General features: G+C 36.2%; 1 protein-coding gene across 2 annotated transcripts in view; it reads right to left on the bottom strand.

Annotated features, from left to right (window-relative positions):
* The window catches only part of Smc5 (structural maintenance of chromosomes 5), an 88,135-nt gene that overhangs the window by 20,207 nt on the left and 54,952 nt on the right, over window positions 1–12,976 (bottom strand). For both annotated transcript variants that reach the window (XM_008842750.3, XM_008842751.3), the window contains exons 13-17: window positions 12,071–12,203; window positions 8,449–8,622; window positions 8,185–8,354; window positions 3,601–3,724; window positions 2,530–2,652 (exon numbers count right to left, since the gene is read on the bottom strand). In XM_008842750.3, the coding sequence (XP_008840972.1) occupies window positions 2,530–2,652; window positions 3,601–3,724; window positions 8,185–8,354; window positions 8,449–8,622; window positions 12,071–12,203 (724 nt within the window). The remainder of the gene's footprint in view (window positions 1–2,529; window positions 2,653–3,600; window positions 3,725–8,184; window positions 8,355–8,448; window positions 8,623–12,070; window positions 12,204–12,976) is intronic.

Below are 12,976 nucleotides of genomic sequence, written 5' to 3'. Positions count from 1 at the left end.
GTCTTCTGCAAGAATAATCAGTGTTCTTAAACCGCTGAGCCATCTCTCCAGCCCCTCTAGCCATTTATTTAATAGACTTCCTGAAGTATAATTTACGTATCATAAAGTTTTTGTATAATCAGTGACTGCGAGTTATCTACAGAGCTGTGTTAACATTACTGTGTCCAATGTGACACTTCCATCACTTTTAAAGGATTGTACCTACCATTCTTCTATTTTTAACTTTTCTGAATTTGTTCTTTTAACGCATACCTTTTATATTCTATACATTTTAGAATTCAAATCATTTTTTTAGTAGAAATTATAGCCATTAAAATTAAATGCCATGACTGATGCTTGGTCTTAATTTATTTGAGATGGGGTCTTGGGGTCTATCAATTGTTAAAATTAGGTCTGTCAACTCTTGAGCTCAAGTAATTCTCCTGCCTCAGCCTCCCAAGTGCTAGAATTATAGGCATGTCATCAATGTGATTTTAATGAATTCTGTCACAGTGATTTTTATGTTTATTTTTAAACAAAACATCTAAGTATTCTACTGCCCCTGCCCTTAACCCCTCTTCTTTGTACATTTTCTTTATGCAAATACTTTACACAGTATTCATACAGCCTTACAGCTTCTGGGTGGGGGGAAAATACTGAAATACCTCCTCATTTCCCTGTTCTAAACATCAACTGAAGTAATACTCTTGATAATATCTAAAGGACAAATAGTAAATATATTCCATTTTTATTATCTTTCGTTTTCAGAGAATTATACTTCAGCTATACTGGCAGACTTTTAACCACATAGTACACACTGTCCCTTCATCCAGTTTTGAGGGTCATAAGTCTAGACAATGTTAACATTACCATACCTTTCCCTAGTCTGTAACAGTCTCTCAGTTTCAGCTAATTTCATATAGTACTAAGCTTTCTACAGCTAATGGGGCCTCCTCTCTTTAAAGATGAGTACCTTTTGGCAGTTTGATGTTTGAGTTTTTGGTAATTTTCAGGATAGTTTTGATAAGCCTACTGATTTATGTCACCTAATTGTATTCTGGAGTCCACAGGTGTATAATATAAAGAATGTAATTAGACTTTGTAAAACTGATATCTCTAAAGACGTGGAAATTGAGTGACAGATTCTTTGTTATTCAAGAGTATCCTGGATCACACCTGAGTTTATGGTAAGGGGGTGACTCAGTGGGTAATGCCAAAAAGATCAACCTTATGGTTAGAGTTTTAGATTGTATGAAATCAGCACAACTTCTCAAACTCACAGACAGGAGGGCTGGAGACTAAGTTCAACCACATGGCCAATGAACCAATCAGGCTCATGTAGTGGAACTGCAACACAGGTTTCCTGCTTGGTGAGCAGAAAGAAACATCAAGAGTAGCATTCTCTAATTCTGCATGAAAAGCATACAGACATCCTGTTAGGACCCTTTCAGACATAGCTGTACATGCTTCCTTACAATAAAAGTAACAGTGTTCTGCATTCTGTGTCATTCTAGTGAATTATTAATCATGAAGGGACCATGGAAATTCAGTAATTTGGTAGCCAGATGCGATTAGATGTGTACAGCGTAGGAAACCTTGAGTTTACAGCTAGTATATGAAGAAGAGTCTATTGGACTGTTTATAAATTGTCCAATTTGGTACTAACTTTACGAGGGTAGTTCCAGAACAGGAATACAGCACATTAATAGTTCTTATTTTATTAATTTTTTAAATTTTATTTTTTGTGTGCAGGAGTGTATTGCCTGCCCTGTGTCATACAATGCCCGAGTTGGTCAGATGAGGACATCGGATCCCTTGGAACTGGAGTTACAGATCCTTATTAGCTGCCATGTAGGAGCTGGGAATTGAACCCGGGTCCTCTGCAAGCAGCCAGTACTCTTAACCGCTGAGCCATCTCTCCACTCCCTTAAAGCTTAGTTTTGTTTTGTTACTGTACCAGGCTGTTCACAGGTTGGTTGTTACTACAATATTCTAAGTGCTCTTCTATGTTTGAGAAAGGACTTTGGAGATTAAAAAATAACAGCAAAAATCAATAATAAAAATGATTAACTATGTTAGGTCACCATGATGTCAGATCTTTAAAATTTAAGTTACCGTGCTACATTGCACTTCATCCCCTCTGCACAATTCTATCATTTCAGAGCCAAATAGTAGCATAAAAATTGTCATGATTATCCAGCTACTCTTACACGTTTCAAGTACTGCCTCCTCATTAAGAAGATGCATTAGATTTTATTTTATTAATTATTATTATGTGTGTGAGAGTACAGATACGTGCATGCCATGGCATACATGTGGAGGTCAGAGGCCAACTTTGGGGAGTCAGGTCTCTCCTTCCACCTTTACACATACTCCATAGATTGACAGGCTTGCAACTGCAGGTGCTTTTACCTCCTGAGTCATCCCAAAGGCCTCTAAACTTCAAATTACATAGCACCCAACAACTGGAAATGATAATATGTGATGTATACTTTCAAACTGGTTAGAGGCTAAAACCCCAAAATAAAAAATGTAGGCAAAAAATCTTACCTCTGTGACACGTAGTTGTGAAGATGAAGCCATGTAATCTGATTCTAATTTGTTCTTCTCAGAGATCATTGTAGTATTTTGAAGAATTAAATCTACTTTTTGTATATGCAAAGAAGTACAACTCTAGAAACAAAAAATCCATGAGTTTAGTTTTTAAGTTACTTACATTTTAGACTATGAAAAATGCCATTTTTTTCCCAAAATAAAAATTATGAATCATGAAAGAATGACATTTTTCTGCTATGACTAACATCTCTATCAAATCATTCTTATAAGACTACTTAAAAAAAGGAATAAAGACCAAGGTTCTAAATTAAATTTTAAATATAATGAAAAGCACTTTGGGCTTTTTGCATACCTAAACTTCTAGATGGGAATTTGTAACATTTTCATGAACATTTGTACTTTTCAAGATCCCAGGCCTACTTTTACGTTTGATAGCTTTTCTTTGTCATATTTATTCATTTATTTTCATGGAGGGTACACATCTATGCCATGGCATGCATGTGGAGGTCAGCAGACAACTTGTGGAAGTCAGGTTTCTCCTTCCACTAGGTGAGTCCTAGAGATAGCATTTAGTTCATCAGGCCTGGAGGCCAAGTGCCTTTTACCTGCTAAGCCATCTCACCAGCCCTCAAGATCTTCTATATATCTGTATCTATTTAGAGTCAAACTTTAACTTTGGAGTTTTTTTTTTTTTTTTTAAATACATAGGGCACAGTTCATCTGCACTGATTTAAAGAGAGAATGTGCATTTCAAAAAGTGTTCCTTAATCTTAACACTTATTTGTAGAATTTTGTGACATTCATTTTTCCATTAAAAAAAATTTCTAGTGCATTTAAGTCATCTGGAACAAATAATTTGGCTTAACGAATTAACATTTTTGTTATCTATAAACAGTAAAAAACAAGGCAAGCTAAAAGTAATAATAAAAATCTCTTGCTTAATACTGCTAAAATAGCTAAAACTTTAATGACGATCTTCTCTTCCATATAGTCTTCTAAAATTTTTATTCTTTTACTATCTAGCAGCTATTTTTAAAATTGGCAAGAATCAAGAAAATACCTTACCTTAACTAGGCTTGTTAATTCAGTAACAAGCTTTGCTTTCTGAACATTTATTTCTTTGATTTTGGTACTTGCTTTCCGTTCTTCCTCTTCCAGATTACAGGTGTCCTGTTCCATGAGCTTTATACTGTATGACACACAAAATGGTGTAGAGATCAGAGTTAAGTATGGGACCACGCACGCCTAAAGTCCTAGGATCCGCCCCCTACAGTTTTCTGGGTTACATTTAGAAATGTTAAACAGAAGTATAAACTGCTAGTTCCTAGATTAAAGAACACTTAATGCAATCAGTCAGGATCAAAATGGATTTGCAGAACTATGTGATTAGCACAGTCTGGTAATACTAATGGTGCTGATGAAGGATATGGAGTCAGAAAGGTAGCTTTTAATTTCCCTTTTGCCATTCATTAATAAGTAGGACACTAGACAAGTTACTTTTCCAAGCTGTAGTTTCTTCATCTATAAATTTCAATAATAATAATACTCCCTCTGTAGAACTGTGGAGAAAATAAACACAACATAGGACAGCGTCTGGCCCACAACTGATTTATTAATATAAGTTGTTGTTACTGTTAGTAACATTGTTTATGAAACACAATCATTAAAATGGAAGGCAGAGTCGATCCATAGGTAAAAAACAGAATCAAAGTCAATACAAGGGTGTGGGATGCAGTTGATAGAGTGCTTGCCTAACATACACAAAGGCCACGGTTCAATCCCCCCAGCATTAACTGGGAATGGTGGTGCATGTCTATAATCCCAGCACTTGAGAGGTAGAAGTAGGAACATCAGAAATTCAAAGTCATCCTCAGCTGCATAAAGAGCTTGAGGCCAGCCAGTGTAACAAGAGACCCCCTACCCCCACCCTCCAAAAGGGCAATACAACAGTCCTAAAAATACCATTACGATAATTTTAAAGATGAAGAAACCAAGGTTTGGAAAAGTTAGGCAAATCATCCAAGAGCACAGAAATTATGTTCATGTTCTTTCTACTGTACCATGTTTACTCCAAGGGAAAACATAGAAAGGATGGCAACAGTGATGACGAATGAACAAGTACAGTGGATGCTGCAGAGTGGTCTAGGTGGTACAAGGAAGGGTATGTTGGAGAGGAAAACAAGAGTCTGAATAATCATAAATTCATCTAAAAGCAAGTAGTGTTTGATGAGATTTCATGTTAATGATGGGGTACACACCAGCACACAGACAGACCAAAACAATACATTTCTGCCACAGCATTCTGAATGAACTGAGTGGAGAGAAGAAACTAGTCAGGGAGATTTCAGTCAGATCACTACAACACTAATCCAAAGTAAATAAAGGCAGGGATAAAAAATAGTGGGTTGGAAATACCATTTTGTTGCAAAAATCAACAGTATTTAAGGAGAAATATAGCAGTCACACAGTAAGTTTACGTGGTATGTCAATACCTGAAGACAGAATTAAAGTGAAGTCCTGAAAGTGATAAATGAGGATTAAAATTAAAAAAAAAAAAACTAAGATACCAAAGGTTATTTTTTAACATCAAGCTTAATGGGAAATTATTTGCTTTAAAAAAGATTAAAAATAGGGGCTGGAGAGATGGCTCAGTGGTTAAGAGCACTAGCTGCTCTCGCAGAACAGAGTATCTGGGTTCACTTCCCAGCACCCACAGGGTGGCTAACAACAGTCCGCAACTTCAGTTCCAAGGAATACTCTCTTCTGGTTTTCTCAGGCACTGCACTCATGGCTCATGGGTGCACCTACATACATGCAGGCAAAAGTCATACACATAAAATAAAAATAAATTAAAAAAAATTGAAAACAAAGAGTAAAATATTTTAATGCACTTTAAATATAATCCAACATGTGTTTAGAAACACTATATTAGGTCAAGGCTGAACTCAAATCTTACTGAAGGCAATGAACTGACATTATTAAAAAGACTCATCTCTGTACCTCCATGCTATGGGTAAGAATTTACAAACTGGTAAGGGTATGGTGGTGCATGCCATTAATCCCAGCATTCAGGAGGAAGACAGAGGCAAGTGGATTTCTGTGAGTTGAAGGCCAATTTGGTTTACACAGCAAGTTTCAGGACAGCAAGGCAAGTCACTATCTCAAAATTTTTTTTTTTTTTTTACAAGGACAACAAGCAAGGAAAAGCTAGGTCATGGTTGAATGTGGGAAAAACCTTGATGGAAGCCATGCTGCTTTTCCCTAGTTTTGACATTCATCATATTTATTATAGTTTACATATACACACAGTTCTGAGAATGGCTACCTTGGCTCTTATAGTAAGCTACTGGTTTTCTTTTTGGAAGACTTAACATTCACATTTTATATAATGCTTGGTACATTAGAAGACTGGTATGGTTAGGTAGATATAACCCTAATTGTAAAAAAGATCAATACAACTAAACAAGGGAGACAAAGTCAGGTGCCCATTCTATTCTATAAAAAATCAATATAATTTTCTTTCTTCCCTGTTTCAAAACTGGCCAGAAAATACACTTATTTGATATTTTTTCTGTCTATACCTTTTCCTTCCTTCTCCTCCTACTTTAAACTCAGTAGGAACACAAGCATGTACCCAGTCTCCTGGGATCCCTAAAATTACTTCAAGGCATCCGTGAGGCCAAAATTATCTTCATAGTAATGAAAAACAACTCCCTTTCTCACTGTTGACATTTCACTGATGCTGCAAGAGCAATAGCAAGTAAAAATTCTAGTGCTTTGGAATGAATCAAAGTGGTGGGAACAGAGAGTACGCACTGGGGGCCTAAGATTTCTTCTGTCATGCAGTCATATCTTATTATTTCGGGAGACAGTCTCCTTATGTAGCTCAAACAAGTCTTGAACTCATAATTTTCCTGCTGTAGCATTCCAAGTGCTGAGACTGTAGAAGTGTCCCAATGCCCTGTATTTTAAAATGCTGGCTTTAAAATTAACAGATTTCTAAAAATCTTAAATCCCGAGTATATGTCTATCTACTATTCTTTATAGCACTTCAAGCATTTCTGCTATATATAAAAATAAGAGTTGTTACAAGGAGAAACACTTAATATATAACTGTTTCAACTTGGAGCTTAGACTAGACTTTTTTTTTTAAGAAGCATTCCATTTTTACACGGGAAAGATAAACTATGGTTATTAAGAACTGAATTTTGGGGGGCTGGAGAGATGGCTCAGCAGTTAAGAACACTTGACTGTTCTTGCAGAGGACCAGGGTTCGATTCCCAACACCCACATGGTAGCTAACAACCACCTATAACTCCAGTTCCAGGGGAATCTGATGCTTTCCTCTGACCTCTGTGGGCATTGTTCAACATGGGTGCACTTACAGAGATGCAGGCAATATACTCATATACACACACACACACATACACACACACACACACACACAAAAGACTTTTTGGAGCGGTGTGTGGTGGCACACACAATCCCCGCACTCAGGAGGCAGAGGCAGTGAATCTCTGTGAGTTCTAGGCCAGCCTGGTCTACACAGTGAGTTCCAAGCCAGATGGGGCTACAGGGAGACTCTCTCAAAAAGACTCCCCCCCACAAAAAAAAAGAGAAAGAGAGAATTTTTGGCTATGCGCCCCTCCCCTTGCTAGAAAGTAATAAAGTGAGCCTACCATTAAAATGACCTATATTATTTGTCACAAATGCTAAAATTAAAACTGTCAATAAAAACTAGAATTTCTGAAAGTTTTTACCTACCACTATGAGCTTAATTGATAGACTTTTCTTATTGGATCTTTGATCAATGTGATGGGGCTGGAGAGATGGCTCAGTGGTTAAAAGTACTGGCTGCTCCTGCAGAGATTTGATACCCAGCACCCACATGGCAGCTAATAACTGTAACTCCAGTTCCAGGGCATGCAACACTCTCTTCTGTCCTCCATAGGCAATGAATGCACAGCACAGGTGCACCTACCTACATGCAGGCAATACACTCATACACATAAAATACAAATAAAAATATAAGGACGAGTAACCTTTTCTTTGCTGTTATATAATAAAATGAATCAATATCTGATAATATTCTACAAACAATAATGAAAAATGTTATAAAAATTCTGAATAAAATATCCACTGAAAGGGCAATGGATTTTAACCTAGCAGAGTGAAAAAGTTCACTGGCATGACTGCAGATTCTACATTGCAATTAAACTTTAACATATAATTACACTTTGGTAAGCTGGACATAGTAGTAAAGAATATCCATAATTATTTGAAAAACGTATTAATACCTTTTTCAAACAATATACCTCCATAATGGCAAAATCTGACACAGTATTAAAAGAGAATAATCACAATTATTTGAAAAGTGTATTAACTACTGTTCCCTTTATTAAACTATGCATCTATGTGAAACCTGATTTTCTTCATTTAATTTCAAAAAAATATTTCAAAATGGACTGAACATAGAGGCAGACAAGAAAACCCAGCTGACTTCAACTAAAGAGATTTGAGTAGCAATATTAAAACTTTAGAAATCACTGCAAAATGTGCCTGTGGGAATTGTATTGACCTTCTAGGATTTACTCAGTAATCACTCATGCAGTTTTCGTTTCACTCCCCTTCCCAAAAGCTAAATGATACCTTCCCAACTTGGAACTAATTTTTTGCTCCAGTTGTCTTTTTTTGGTTTTTCTTTCAAGAAGTTCTTTCTTCTTCAGTCTAAGTTCATTGTCTTTGAGTTCAAGATGTCTGGTTGTATCACGTAAGGTAATCAATCCTGATTCTACAGCTTGCAATTTTCTATTAATTTCCTGTGGGAAAACAATTCAAAATTGTTAAAAAAATTATAATGCTACAGTATGAAAAATCCAGTTAATGTTCTAATAGCATAGCAAGTTCACTAACCTTCAGCTGTTCTTCCAAGTGTCTTCTCTGCTCAAGATCTACAGTGACTGTGAGAAACTGGGCCACTTTCAGGGATGTATTACTAGAAATAACTTTATTTGAATAAAATGAAGTTTTTAACACATACTTTTCTTCTGCTGTATAAATTTGTTTTAATCGGGTTTCTTGTATTACCTACAATGTAAAGCAAGAACTCATGATTATCTAATAACGATTATGCTACATAGTTTTAAAGGACTAAAGAATCAAAAACATAAACCCAGTGAACTCTGAAAGATCAAAATATACTAGATTTAAGAACAACCTGTCCAACATTTCTAAAATAGTGATCTATATCTGAGGCAAATGTTTTAAAAAACAACATAAAAGAGAATTCAGAGAAAGCTAAATAACTGGCAAAGTTGGCTATCCTTGGACTTCATCTAACTTCTCTCCCAAATAAGCTTAGCTTGGGAGCTTTATCTAAGACATGCTAAGAGCCAAGCGCCAGTAGACTGACATATGGTATCTAGCTAAATAGTTTACTTTCTCCTCCCCTAGACTTTTTTCATTTTAAAAAATATTTTATTATTTTTATTTGTATGAGTACACCGCCTGCACATGTGTAAGTGCACCTCTGTCCTGCAATGCCCATGGAAGTCAGAAGAGGATATGAGATTTCTCTGGTACTGGAGTTTCAGATGGTTGTTGGCCACCATATAGGTGCTGAAAATAGAACCTGGGTCCTCAGCAAGAGCAGCCAGTGCTCTTAAGTGCTGAGCCACCTCTCCACCCCTCTACTCCTAGATTATATTGTTCAAAGGTATATAATCTTACACTTCTCTGTATTTAGAATTTTAAATGAAAGTATTTTTCATGGACTTCAAAGAGTTTTTATTAAACACCATGGCATTATTAATGTGACTGTGTATATTTACTCTGACTAGGCTGTTGGGATGCATTTTTTTCCTTCAGTCTCTGAAGGTTCATAACCAAGAGTATTAAGGTTTGTTTCTCTGGAGAAGTTTCTAGTCTAAGTGAAGATAAGACTTTTTAAGCATAATGGGGCAACAGGGTATAAGCTGGCATCCTAAATCTTGAATAATTTGCAATAAAGAGATGTTTCTTAAAAACAAGTTTTAGGTTGAAACTGACCTGACATGAGATAGTGAGAAGGGCATCCTAGCAGAAAGGAAGAACATTTCAAGCTGAGGAGGCCAGCAGACAACTTCACCAAAAAGGAGAGTCTTAACAATTAATGGGAGGAAGCTGGGTAGAGTGGCATATTCCTGTAATCTCAGCACTTTTGAGGGGGAAGGAAAAGAATCAGTTCAAGGTTATCCTTGGCTATATAGTGAGCCCAAGGGCTGTGTAGACTGAGACTCTATCTCAAAAAGAAACCTTCCTCAAAAAAAAAAAAAAAAAAAAGAACAATCTCATAAATAATCTATAATCACTGTTAAAGAACTTGAAATGTCAAGACTTGATTATAAAATATACACACACTGAAGAATATATTTTTATTCTAAGGAATAAATACAGTGATAGTTACAATATCTACACATGAAACAAACAATTATGGCTATAGTGAATTTCCTTTAAAAAACTTTGTATACGCTGAAAGTTAGTTAAGATGCCAGAGCTTTATCAAATGTTTGAAATCTTCCTAACATGGCTTTATTGTATTAACAACTGAAAAGTTCCATAATTTAATATATTTTCATATAAAGAACAGTACACTGAACAATGGGACAATCAGGTATTTAGAACACTTACTACATTTAATAAAAAACCTTACTTGGGCTGGGAATGCATCTCAGAATCCAGGCGTTTGCCCCCTCCCCCAAATATTTTAAGGCATTTGAAAGAAAAATAAATTACAACTCCAAAGAATTACAGCAAATGAAAAATAATCGAGAATAAAGGGGAAGGAAAGGATTGACTTCCTTTTTTTTATTTGTTATTTTTCTTTTATGTGTATGAGTACATTGCCTGCATGTGTGCAAGCGCACCCGTGTTGTGCAATGCCCGAGGAGGTCAGAAAAAAGGCGGATCCCCTGGAACTGGAGTTACGGATGGTTGTTAGCCATCATGTTCACGTGGATGCTGGGAATCGAATCCGGGTCCTCTGCAAGAGCAGTCAGTGCTCTTAACCACTGATCCTTCTCTCCAGCCTGAACTGACTTTAATGTAAATTATACAAATTGACTATTTCTCTAATTCAAGCAGTAGTATTAAAAAGTGCTCTTTGCAACTTAAAATGCTAAAAGAATATAAAAATAATTCAACCTAAGCAATGTTCAGAGAAATGAAATTTCCAGGTCTAGTCATTGCTGCCTTCTGTCACAAAGCAAAGCTATGAAAACTCTTTCCAAGCCTCCTAAGAAGACAGCGTTTCTGTATTAGTAAAGAATTTCTGCTATCCTTACTTTCAGAGATATTCTATCTTTGAAGTTATGGCAGAGACTGGTTTGGTCTATTTTCTCTTTTTACTGCCTCAGTGAACTAAGACACTAGAGATATACACCTTTGGTTACTGCAGATGATCTCCTAACAAAATGATCTCATTCATTCATTCATTCATACAATATGATCGCATTCATTCATTCACTCACTCACTGACTTATTAAATATTATCATACTTTTAACTAAAGGCACAGGCAACCTGTTACAAGTAACCCAGTTTTGAAGAGTAAGTTGGTTAGAAACCTCGTTTCTGTCTTCTGTTAGTGAAGTACAGAGTCCCAAATGAACGCTGTTACAATACTTGTACACTGGCTGTTAGAAAATAAACTCAGTATCACAAAGTATAGGTAGGTCTACAACTGTTTCTTAGACGTTTATGCACTGTATTAAAAATGGCAACTTGATAATGTGAAAAACTGTCCAAGCACACCTGTGATCCCAGTATTTGGGAGACAGAGTAGGAGACAGAGGAGTTCAACCAGGGTTAGCCTGGGAACTTGAGATCCTGCTCCAAAACAACAAAAACCCTCACAAACAAAAACAAAAACCCATCCTAGGAGATTTGTTCTGTTTCTGTTTCTCTGAAAAGAGAAAAAAAATCCATAAGTGCTTTGAAGGCCTATAAGAAGAAAATTCTGAACAGTATTCCAAGAATTTAGCAACTAAATTTTTATGGCTATTATTTGTGAAGAAAATTAGATATTAGAAAAAGTAGCTAATAATATATTGAGATAATCTTAAATAGAAGTTTTAAGAGGTAAGGGCTTACCAGAATCGACTTATACCCCAGGCTACCATTCTAAAGTATAATTTCCTTGAAAGATAATCTAGAATGTAAGAATTTTAATGATTAAATCACTAGTGTTGCTTATATCAAGCAAGGCTGAATCAGCTAAGAACATTCGGGTATCTTTCCAGGTTTTAACTTTATTCAGTTCCCCTAAAAGTAATGTATTTACTTTATTCTAGTTAACACCATTATCTATCTCTCTATCTACACTTTTTTTTTTTTACAAAATATTACTCAACAGTCATTGTTACATGTCACATTACAGTTCTTAAATACAAATTTCTGCACGTTTAAAAACAACAGAATATTGTACTTATTCTGAAAGTTTTTGTTTTACTTTAATCTAAGTTTTAATACTACTAAGGTTTTGGTAAGGGTGTTTCTTACCCGTTCAATCCTTTCTCTGGTCTTTTCAGTTCCCACAGGAACTTCATGAATATGATACTGGCAACAAAGGTAACTCATTACAGGATCAGGTGCATCAAACAACTCTCGTAAATAAGAGAAAAATCCATACTGTCTGGAAAGAAAAGTACTGATTTAATTTTTCTTCTGAAAATACCTCTCTAAAAACTTGATTATTGGGCTGAGGAGATAGTACAGTTGATGAGATGCTTCTCTTGCAAGCACAAAACCCGAGTTCCATCCCTAGAGTAGAATTAAAAAAAATTTGGGTGCAGTGGACCTAAGTTGAATCTCTAAAGCCCACATAAAAAAATCCAGGCAGCAGGATGTGGTGGTGCATGCCTTTAATCCCAGCACTTGGGAGGCAGAGGCAGGCGGATCTCTGTGAGTTGGAGGCCAGCCTGGTCTATATAGCGAGTTCCAGGCCAGCTGGGGCTACAAGGAGATCCTGTCTCAAAAAGACAAAAAAAAAAAAAAATTCCAGGCAGGCTGACATGCACTTATAAATCTCAACAGAGATGCTGAGATAGATTCAGAGCTTACTGGCTGCATAGCTTAGCTACTTGGTAAAAATTCCAGGCCAGTATGACCCCCCGACACACAGAAAAAAGTGGAGGGTGGATAGTGCCTGAGGAACAATACCTGATGCTGTCTTCTGGTCTACATACATACACACACACACACACATACACACACGCACGCACGCACGCACGCACCAACAACCAATAAGTAAAGCTCCTAAGAGACTAATACAGCTAACAAATATCCTATGATGAGGAGAATTCAAAAACGTTTAAGATCATAAGATCATTCAGTGCTAATTAATTAGTTCTTTTTTTTTTTTTTTTGGAGACAGGGGCTTCCTATACCCTCAGCTGGCCTGGAACT

Source organism: Nannospalax galili, unplaced genomic scaffold (assembly GCF_000622305.1).
Source record: "Nannospalax galili isolate Female #2095 unplaced genomic scaffold, S.galili_v1.0 scaffold761, whole genome shotgun sequence".
NCBI classification, from domain to species: domain Eukaryota; kingdom Metazoa; phylum Chordata; class Mammalia; order Rodentia; family Spalacidae; genus Nannospalax; species Nannospalax galili.
This window is presented reverse-complemented; position numbering and strand designations above follow the sequence as displayed.